Source organism: Oryzias latipes, chromosome 20 (genome assembly GCF_053564925.1).
Source record: "Oryzias latipes strain Hd-rR chromosome 20, Olatipes_Hd-rR_3.1".
Classification (NCBI taxonomy): Eukaryota; Metazoa; Chordata; class Actinopteri; order Beloniformes; family Adrianichthyidae; genus Oryzias; species Oryzias latipes.
In genome coordinates, this window is record NC_136256.1 from 3812667 (window position 1) to 3823431 (window position 10765).

At 44.5% G+C, this 10765-nt stretch overlaps 1 protein-coding gene across 5 annotated transcripts; it reads right to left on the minus strand.

Annotated features, from left to right (window-relative positions):
- Nucleotides 1-577: 577 nt before the first annotated feature.
- Nucleotides 578-10698, minus strand: LOC101174054 (pyruvate dehydrogenase E1 component subunit alpha, mitochondrial). Of its 5 annotated transcripts, XM_020712724.3 has the most exons (13): nucleotides 10553-10691; nucleotides 8297-8317; nucleotides 6995-7165; nucleotides 6281-6346; nucleotides 4485-4658; nucleotides 3600-3726; nucleotides 3259-3350; nucleotides 3090-3182; nucleotides 2780-2935; nucleotides 2469-2540; nucleotides 2328-2395; nucleotides 2144-2252; nucleotides 578-2062 (listed from the first exon to the last, which is right to left on the minus strand). In XM_020712724.3, exons 1-13 carry the CDS (start codon nucleotides 10610-10612, stop codon nucleotides 1898-1900), a joined length of 1374 nt encoding a protein of 457 aa, XP_020568383.1. In that variant the 5' UTR covers nucleotides 10613-10691; the 3' UTR covers nucleotides 578-1897. The 5 variants fall into 5 exon arrangements, with proteins under 5 accessions (XP_020568383.1, XP_020568385.1, XP_078794971.1 ...); XM_020712726.3 differs by lacking the exon at nucleotides 6995-7165; XM_078938845.1 differs by lacking the exon at nucleotides 8297-8317 and having other exon boundaries at nucleotides 10553-10679.
- Between the last annotated feature and the right edge of the window lie 67 nt (nucleotides 10699-10765).

Below are 10765 nucleotides of genomic sequence, written 5' to 3' on the forward strand. Positions count from 1 at the left end.
GTGTGCGCGCGCATTTTTACACGAAAAGGGATCAATTAAGGTGACGGAAAAACAATAAAGCAGAAAAATCTAATGAATGTATTCATAAGTCATTCTAACTGCAAGAAAATAAAGAGTTTCAAGGAATAACAAGAAAACCTGACAAAAGTTTTCGCTGCGGGACAAACAGAATCTTCTAGAAAACGACCAGATCCGGTTCTTAAAAGAGCTTTTATGAGAAATGTAAAATCATCTCCAAAGAATAAAACACTAATGAATGGCGAAAATGCACATGAACAGCACAGTGACTGAAACCCAGGAGAAAAAACGACAGGAAAGTCAGAAAATGGGCCTCAGATGAGCTTCAGGCTGAATCTAAAAGTTTAATGAAAAAGGTGATCAACACACAACAACCTTATAGAAAGTGACACATTAAAGAGAGTTTTATCTATAGACTAAAATTAAATACACTGAAGCTTTTTTGTTTACAGTCGCGTTAATGTCTGAAGAAACAAATAATTTCAACAAGCTTATTTAAACTGGATTTTTCAGATGAATTTAACTGAACCAGATGTAACTTTAAGGTCAGACAACAAAGTTCGGTTTCAGCCACAAAATCTTTTAATACAAAGAATTGAATAAACAGATTTTTGAACAATAAATTACCCAATTATGAAGAAAATGTAAAGCAGTAAACTGTTCATACTCTACTTTTTTTGGGAAATATTTATTCACATAAACTTAAGGGTGAAGGTATGCAGGTATACAGATGACACCTGCTGGCAGAAAATGGAACTGCAGATTTCTTTACATCATCCTAACTAATACTTTACGTTTCTATTTTAGTCATTAGCCAAACACATCATTCATGAACTTCAATTTATTATATTATTTGACTTTTAAAAATAAATTAAGGTTCTGACCTTTTATCCCCAACAGTCAACAGAAATAAAGAACAGCTTACTTTTTTTCAGATTTATTCTTAGTTTGGGTAATTAAGGAGAAATAAATAATAAATATTTTCATAAGATCAATAACAATAACCCGAAGTAAATATGAGATGTACCTACTGATGTTTTTAAGTTCCTTTACAACATTTTATCCATTAAAAAACCTTGAAGTCTCCGTCTGTCGGTCAGGAAGATGAACATCTTTGGAATTTATCGTCTCATCCAAGTGGAAGTTTAAGTGTTTATGAACATAACAGGAAAACAGAGACGATTCTACACACAAGCTCCAAAGCTTCCATTTGACCTAACATGTGAAGAACAAAAAACATTTGGGATTTTTTGATGGTTACCATGACACTTAAAATGGAGCAGGAATGGAAAATGAACCGCTGGAAATCTGTTCTTTAACGACACGAAGGAAAGATTTCACAGCTGCAAAGCAGCTGTGAAAGAAATGCTGCCATTACTGCAGCTGAAAAGAATTATGGGACGCTCAGGACTTCCTGTCCTGAAGGAAACCAAAGAAGCACCTTTATTTGAGCAGCACATCCTGACCAACTCCCACCCATGTCTGAACTGAAAGCAGACGCTGTGAGCAGACAGCATCCGGCAGAGACTCTCATTATGAGCCGAGTTTGGAGGGAAAAAAGGAATAAACTCCAAACCCTGAAGGTGGATCTCCCAGCAGGAATCAGGGTCACCGTGGTTTGATCTTCAGACCCAGCCTGAGCATCTTTCTGAGCTTCCATGAGCTGACACTGGCTGCATTCCTCAGGAGAAGGTGGTTTTGCTGCATCTCCCAGCAGCAGGTAACTTTCTCCAGCTGCACTCGGCTCACACCAACCGCAGGAACAGACATATGTTTCTATAGAAATCTATACGTAAAGAAAGACGGGCAGGTTTCAAGTAGAAGCTAAAGTCTGGCGGGGGTGCAGAGCTCCTCCCGTGTGGAAGCCTCCTGCTGGACTTCAGCTGACGGACTTGAGTTTGGACCAGGGGTTCGTCCCGCGGACCTCCAGCGGGGGCTCGTTGTGGAAGATGTGGTCGCAGAGCTCGTCCAGCGGCGGCTCCGGGTCCAAGGTGGCAAACTGAGCCGCCTCCTCCACCTCTTTCCTGATGGCAATGTCGATTTCCTGACGGAGACAGGTTTCCCATCAGCCCCTGCTGCCATCCGAGCTTTTACAGACTCTCAGTCTGGAAGGAGGCGTCCTCACCTTGAACTCCTCCGCAGACGCCATGTTGTTTGCCAGCATGCGCTCCTTCAGCATGGAGATGGGGTCGCTCTTGCTGCGGACCTCCTGGATCTCCTCCCGCGTGCGATAACTGCGAGAGAACAGACGACGGCGTGAAAACAGGCCACAGCAGGGTTGTAAACACCAGCCGGACCCGGTGACCCACCTGACGCCTGGGTCGCTCATGCTGTGTCCGTGGTAACGGTAGGTCTGCAGCTCCATCACAATGGGACCCTGAAAGACAGCGGCTGAAGCCATGACTGCTGAACGACAGCGACCTGTACTCTGCTGCTCGTGGGGGAGTCACCTTTCCAGCTCTGCAGTGCTCTGCAGCAAACCTCGTGGCCTCTCTGACGCACAGCACGTCCATGCCGTCCACCTGCAGAGGAGAGCGTGCAGCCGTCAGTCGCTCGCTCGGAGCTTCCTCTGGTTTGTGTGCAGTATCATACATGAGCATCAGACAGCTGGGAGCATGCTCACACCTGTAACTGCCAGGGGGGGGGCGGCGAGCGCCTCTCCCCGTCATACTTTAGGTCTGTTTGGGCCAGCTGCAGCGCACAGATGCTGCAGCGGCGGCCCCGGACCGCCACGCTCACACAACACCACGAGGGTTCTCACTCTGAGTCCCGGGATGAAGTCCCCCCTCTTGTAGTAGTCGGTGCTGGCAGCCGCCCGCTCCACCGCCGTGCCCATGCCGTACTTGTTGTTCTCGCAGATGAAGATGCAGGGCAGCTTCCACAGAGCCGCCATGTTGAAGGTCTCAAAGATCTGGCCCTGCAGGGGGGGGGGCAGCAGACATGTCTCCCTTTTGGTCACAAAGCTTACAAAAAAACAACGAAAAATGTTTTTTTTTTTACTCGGCAAATTTCCTAAAAACTCCAAACATCCAAGATCAAATTAGGGATCTGATCATAGATGGCGCTCTCACCTGATTGGCCGCCCCGTCTCCGTATAGCGTGACGCACAGCTGGTTGTTGCCCTGGTAACTGCAAGCCAGAGCGATGCCTGCCCCCACAGGAACCTGAGAACAGCAGGAGGACGACAGGTCCGGACCCGCGGCTCTGATTGGCTTACAAAGGAGGTGTTCATGGGTTTACCTGTGCACCAACAATGCCGTTGCCCCCGTAGAAATGAGGGGCGTACATGTGCATGGAGCCCCCCTTCCCTTTGGCCACACCTCCTTTACGACCTGGGGTTTAAAAAGCAGCGGTGAGTCTGCAGACACCTGAACCGACCGGCGCGTCTGTGCTGGGTGAGCCCCCCCCACACACGTCTGTGCCGGGTGAGCCCCCCCCCCACACACGTCTGTGCCAGGTGAGCCCCCCCCCCCCCCCCCCCCCCCCCACACACGTCTGTGCCAGGTGAGCCCCCCCACACGTCTGTGCCGGGTGAGCCTCCCCCCCACACGTCTGTGCCGGGTGAGCCCCCCCCCACACACCTGTGAGCTCAGCGAGGATCTCTTTGACGGACACGCCGCGGGTGTAGGTGAACCCATGAGCCCGGTACGCCGTGATCAGGTGATCGGACAGGTTGATGGCTGCTTCAATCCCTGCAGCACACGCTTCCTGTGGAGACGGAGGCGGGTCAGAAAACTTTATTTATACGATTTATGAAACAAAATCAAAAAAAGCATCTCTGAACAGATTCATTTGGTTGTTCCTTTCATGGTCAGAGTCTGATAATTATGTGGGCGGGGCTAATCTAAGACTCATTAATCTGGATTTTTTTTTAGCTTCATTTGCAGTGAGACTGTAAGTATATTAATAAAGTAAACCCAGAAGGTTTTTGTTTGCTCGACCGTTTGGGTCAGCAAATTACCCATCAAAACACAAACGGGTTCTTTAAAAATCAAATCTAAATCAAATCTAAACCCGTGTCGTCTGGACGCCTGGCGCTCTGAACGCCTGGCGCTCAGACACGACCGTCACAAACGTTAGTGTTCAGCTGCTCAGACCGCCGCTCCTGTATGAACAATTCAAACGGAAACAGTTTTCATTTTTTATCTCAAGTGTGGAAACGAAAGGTAAATCCTGAGAGGTCTCCATGTTTGATGCTCGTTCTCAGACACAAAAGTTATGCTTAGTTTCCTTTCCTTGAACAGCATCAGTTACAGCCGAGTTAAAAAAATGTTTGTTGGGTCTCAGCTGTTAATCAAATGCTGTTGAGCCAGAAAAACGTGAGGTGAAACTGATGCCCAGCCCCGACATGTGCGTGAATAAAAACGACCACTATGGCGTTCTCTCACACTTCCTGTTCAGGTCTGGCTTTGATGAGGACAGCTGTAGGTTGGTTGGTCAGTGAGGCTGCAGAAGCCAGCAGATACCTGTCCATCGTAGAGGTGGCAGAAGCCTCTGATGATCTTCTGCTTGTACAGCTGATCCGCCTTCAGCTCCATGCGCCTCACAGTCTGCATGGTGTGGTAGTACTGCAGGCCCTGCTCCCTCGTCAGCTCCGCCCTCAGCGGCGGGCCCTCCTCCAGACGGTGCAGGTCGCATTTCTACTGGAGATAAAGCCCTCTGCGTCACACACGAGCACGCTGCAGGAAACCCTACTGCGCCTGAAGTCAAGGCCAGAAAAGACTTTCTTTTGGTCTTTTCAGTCCTGTTGAGACGGGGAGACTCATGACAGACCATCACAGCTCCTCCAACCATCCAGACGCGGTCCAGAGTCAAACAGTTTGGCTTCACCAAAGCGAATCATCCAAGCACACTTTCTTGTAGTGACAGCCAAACCACCACCAACAGCAGATACTTTCCTTTCAAAGTGGTATTTATAATGACACAAAAGATATTTGAACAGGTTTAAAGTTCTTTTAACTCCTTTGTGTTGTTGCTGTTCGGTCGTCACCGATGCACACAGGCGGTTTGGCAGAGATGACACTACACTGTCTTTTACCCAGACTTTGTTAGGGAATCGAACCCTGATTTCCAACCAGGCACTTAACCAACTGAGCTATCCAGCCGCTACACTTTTCTCAAAAAACATCTCAGTAAAGAGTTTGTCTTTTACTGGTTTTTGGTTCAGTTTTAAGGATTTTACTTTAAAGCTAAGACTTATATTCACTGTCTTTGTTTTAGAAACCAAACTGTAGATTTCTGTTCTAAGAAAAATCCTGGTTTGAGATTCTCATGAGGATTTATTAGAATGGATCGACTTAGATAAGATCATATTCTCCTTTAGTTCTTATTTTGCTCTAAAATGGATCATTTCTACTCATTAAACTAGTTTTTGTCGCTGTAATCCAAATAAAATACAATAAGGTTCATAAAACTCAAACATTTTCTTAGAAATAATAATAGAAATACTTAATACGGTAGAACAATCTGAAGTCATTGCTTTTTAGCTAATGTTTCCTTTTTGAATGAAAAGAAAAGCTTAATCAATTATTGAAGATGGTTGAAATTATTCATGATTTTTTCTAATGAAACATAATTTTACACTTTATATTTTTAACTTTTTATACTTGATCAGCTTTTGCTATGAAGATTTTTGAAACAGTGTTGTGTCTGTTTAACTGATATATAATTTTTAATCATGTACATGATTCTTATAATTAACATAACCTGCATTTATTTTATTTTTCTTATTATTTAGATAACTGATCTGCATTTGCCATGTTGATTTCTCAAATAGTTATTTTTTACATAGTAATTAAGTAATTCATCTTTGTGTTTTATTGATACCTAAGGATTCTTAATTCTGTCTGATAAAGTTATGAACCGGATAATGATAAATCATGTAACAAAATGGTTACGGTAGGACAGGGGTGGGATTATACAAGTTCACTTCCTTCCACTCCCTTTTTCTAGCAATATTTAATATTATGTCTAGTTTCAATGTTTTTGTTTGATTGCTTGAAATAAAGCATTTCAAGTCAAAACTCTGGCTCTTCATTTGGATCTTGTTGAATCTGCATGGACAGATCTTTTTCTCAGGATTGACGTCATTTCTCTGTTTTTAAGGCGACGTCTTCATGCAGTGCATCACTTCCATCTGGTAACTCAGCACCATCTAGAAATATTCTGTTGATTGAAGCAACAACTGCACTGATGGGTGACATGAAGAGAGTCGTTCTCAGATCACAGACCGTTCATGGCAGCAGCTTGGGTTCCAGCTCACCTTGATGTCAAAGGTCACCTGAGGAGTGAAGTCCGTGAAGGAGCGGGCCACGACCACGCGGGCAGCCTGAGGACACAAACACGCCATCAACACACAATTCCAGCAGCTACACAACACAAACAGCCTCCATGCAGGGCAAGAGAGGGGCTGATCTCCACAGCAGGGGGGGGGGGGGGGGGGGGTTAGTCAGGCAGAAGGTGAAGTTCGAGTCTGCTGGTTTCCTCACAACCACAAACCCTCATCTAAAGAGTCATGTGGGTGGGGCTTCCTTTAAATCTATGCAAAAATCAATTCCACCCTAAAAACTCATGTTTTTCATTTGAACTTGTTTGAACCGGAGTTTCTGTGGTTTTACGATAAAAGTGACAACATGTTTAAATCTGAACTCAAGTTTACAGTGGGACAAACGGGAAGAGCAAATCATCTGTAAAATAATCTAAATGAGCTAAAAGACTGCAAATGAAAGTTCCCACCATGAACTGTTAGTTCATCCTCATCCTCATCATCCTCCTCATCACACTTCAGGAGCAGAGAATCCAGAAGATTCTGTTAGTGAATTCACAGCTTTGATAGAAACTCAGAGCATGAATGACTGAGACTCGTCCACCACAAGCTGCTTCTCTTTCACTGAAAGGTTTTCTTTCAGCCACAGAAGCGCTGGTTAAATTCCCGGCCCTGTTAATGAGCAGACAGAGAAACAGATGCTCCACAAACCCGTGCTGGTTGCTCTGGCCGGTCGGTCTGGATGCTAACTAACTGTTCTGTGGAGGCTCTAGTACTGACTGCTGCTGGATTTTCTGGTTGTCTCTGGGTCTGTTCCAAGGCGGCCGGCGCTGACGGCGGCGGTGAAGTCAGACTGACGTACTCTGACATGTCGCTCAGCAGCTGAGGAACACAGGAGCCAACCAATCAGAGGAGAGCACGGCTCGGCGCAAGCGGCTCTACAGAGACTACAGGAGGAGGGGGCCGCTACACAGGGACCCGGCAGAGGAGACGACAAACACCTTAAGGGGGGGTCTGTCGTCCACACACCACCCCCCATGAGTGAGGAGCAAACCGGAGCAGAACAAGTCCGGGGTCGGCTTCAAAGAGGAGTCTGGAGAAACTCAGAGGTAACTGTACCAACGACAATCACAGGATCTGGAAAAAGTATTCAACTTTTTTATTATAAAAACAAAAAAAGCCCAGAAGCAGAAGTAAGAATCATTGGTTTCACCTCACTGAGCCAGATGTTCTGGTGTTTGTATGAATGATTCCTGCTTCTCAGGTCTCCTCTATGCCGTCGTCATAGAGACACTACAGAAAATCCTTCTCTCCATCATAGGTGTGTTTTGAAGTACTTTATATATGTTGTATATATTTTGAAGCTTTACAAAATATTAATTGTGGGCTTTTCTGTTTTCTTTTTTAACTGATTCAAACCGTGAGTTTTGTGATCCTCGCCATAATTGGATAGATTCTAGAAACATGATTGATCAAACTTCACCCAAATCGACACTCATTGGTTCTTCCAGGCATGACAAAAATGTTTAGTAGGTTTTGTTTTGTACCTGTAGCCTGAAACTGGAAACCTGTATTAACTGTGTGCAAGTTACAAAACATAACGTACAAGAACAAAACAAAAAGTTACAAATCCAAAACTAAAGTCCAGATTCTAGCTCCACACTTATGTGGTTCTCCTGAGTTTTTCTGATTTTCAAACCTTTCCTGCTTGTAATCTTTATCACACTAACTGTTCAGATACTTTGTGCTCTTTTAGATACTTTGAACAGGGGGATTAAGCTTTTCTAGAACGTGGAATTCTGTGCGTCTTAGTGCAGAAACCATCGACTTGCTGGTGTGTTTACAGTCAAACTGAAGCTTCAGCTGCTGCAGACATGAGGCTCAGACAGGACAGGATTCTGCTAAAACCTTCACAGCAGTCAGTCACACGTCTGGAGATGAACGTCACATAAAATCGCTGGGGGACGCCATCGGGACAGAGGGAGGAGGGAGCAGACATGGGCAGCAGCTTACCTCCGGCACTGTTTGGGGTCCCTACAGTTCAGGGCCGGGGGGAGGAAGAGGAGGGAGAGAAGAGAGATGAGCAGGGATAGTCGACGGCTTTGTGAAGAATGAGGGATGGGAAAAGATGGAAGCATGGAGACTCAAACATCAGGGTCCCTCAATACTTCAAATACAAAACCAGGGGTTGACATAGCCCAGAAATTTGCACTGGCCCACAGGGCCAGTAGTTTTTGAAACTTACTGGCCCTGCCTGAAAGTTACTGGCCCGACACCGCGCACAGCGAGACCCGCCGCTCTGCAGGTGCTTGCAACTTTAGGGGGGTCTGTGGGCATGCCCCCTCGGAAACTTTTAATATGGTACAATTTGGTGCATTCTGGTGACATCACTTATTTCTACACTTTTCAATGACTGAAAATAGACCATATCAAACTTAAATCTGCTCTAGTCTGTTTCAGATGTTTTGAAGAGAGCACTGCAGTGTAGTAGGTAACACTAGTTCAGAAGTTTTCATGGTGCTTCTAACGGCAAATATCGCAATAAATCATAAACCTTAAATGTGTTAAAACAATCTAATGGCAGCTTGAACCATTTAACGAATCAAATAAATCCCTTAATGCATTTGACCAATCGGATGGACGCCTTCACATTGTTGACCAATCAGATGGAGCCCTGTTATGTTAGATGTTTGTAACCTATGTCAACGTGGGTCATTTGGAGTATAATTTTTAAACTGGGAATGGTTATTTGGTTATTTTGCTGTTTGTTTATATACCGCAAATTATATCGTTATCGCAATTTTAATCTCTGATATCGCATATCGCGAGTTTTCCTCATATTGTGCAGGTCTAACAGATCATTCAGCTAACTAGAAATACTTACTGCTTACAGTGTTGTAAAGAAAAACAAAATTAAGTAGTTTAACATTCTACTGCATTTGAGTCTGAGATTCAGGTATTTGGAGTTGCCTTTAATTCTTTGACATTCAGCTTAAAGCTTAGTGGATACAGTTTCATCTTCAATGCATTCATTAAATATCTTGCTGTCCATACTACTAATTATACCCACTACTCCATCCAACATATTCCTATCTATTCCTGCCATGTCTTCCACATCTCTGACATGCTTCAGTCTCTCTTCAGTGACGGTGTCGGATTTATAATCAAATGTAATAATAACCCACTGGCTTATGCCTTCGTTGTTGCTGTTTAACATTGTTTTGTATTGAATTGTTACATTCAATAAAGTTTGAAAAAAAAAAAGTAGTGAGCGCGTGCCGCGTGGTGCTCGGCAGTGAAAGCCGCGCGCACAGGCGGGAGAGAAGGAGAAGTGATCAAAGGTTTCCCATAGAAACCCTTGAAGTCTGAACACAGGACTAGCAGAAAAACTAAATTATGAAGACGAGGTAAATCTACACGTTTTCGCAAAATTTACTTTATTGAAAAAGGTGAAGAATATATAAACCGTTAAATATTTTAGTGGCCCGAGCGGACAAGTGAAAAGTAAAGTCTTGTGGTCCGCACTGCTCGAAAAACAGGACCGGGCCAGCGGACAAATGGCTATGTCGAGCCCTGCAAAACTATATATATATTTAAAAAAAAAACAGATTAATGTTGACAACTACACACAAATTAAAGAGTTTGCTAAAGCTTCAGATGATGCCTAAAGACTGTAAACCTTTTGTTTACAGACAGAAGTGCACCAACTATTACTGGAGCCCATCTGGGACTCCACAATGACTTCATGCAAAACTGAGAATCATGTCTTCAACTGAATGGATTTAAGAAAGAACTTTGTTGCAAATTTGCATTTATGTCATGGATGCTGATGCTCTTATTTGTTAATTTCTATGAAACAAATGGGACTACAGGAATTCATATGTATCCTAATTATCTTAAATTCAGACAGCTTTAAATGTGAGCCTTTACGAAAATTTAACAGTTAGGAGGAATGGAGGCCCCGCAGATGATGAAGCATCGCAGCTACAGCAGCAGAGCACCAACAACACAGCAATAATAACGCACTGAAAGACGAAACCAAAAGAAAAACGACGAAGAGGAGCAGAAGCCTGATACACGCGGAGTTCCCGTCTGACCTTTAGAAGGCCGCTAACCACAAACGGCAATTAATAGAACACAAGTAAATGAAGGACTAGCCACTAGCTAACTTCTTTAGCTGCAGCGTACAAGGTCAGCCCTGGACACGCAAACCCACTTCAAACCGGATCTCAATGGGACACCAAACCACCCAGAACCCGAAACACTCACCACGTTCCTGCCCGTCATCCGGCAAAGCGCGTTGGAAATGATGCTCAACATGGTCTTCATGCTAACCCACAACGACCGCCTCGCGGGGCTTAAAAGTGTTGAGTGTCCGCGCAAGAACCGGGTCCGGGAGGAAAACTGGAGCACAAAACATTCGTTCCGCTGCAGATATGGTGCGCACGTTTGATCTACTTTGACCTCAAAACGTTCAGAAAA

Excerpts from the sequence above, each read along its gene's own strand:
- LOC101174054 (XM_020712724.3), bottom strand. The coding sequence starts at position 10,612 with ATGAAGACCATGTTGAGCATCATTTCCAACGCGCTTTGCCGGATGACG. Across the intron at positions 8,318-10,552 it reads GGATGACGGGCAGGAACGTG|GGACCCCAAACAGTGCCGGA; the intron begins GTGAGTGTTTCG and ends CCTGAACTGTAG. Across the intron at positions 4,659-6,280 it reads AGGTGACCTTTGACATCAAG|AAATGCGACCTGCACCGTCT; the intron begins GTGAGCTGGAAC and ends TATCTCCAGTAG.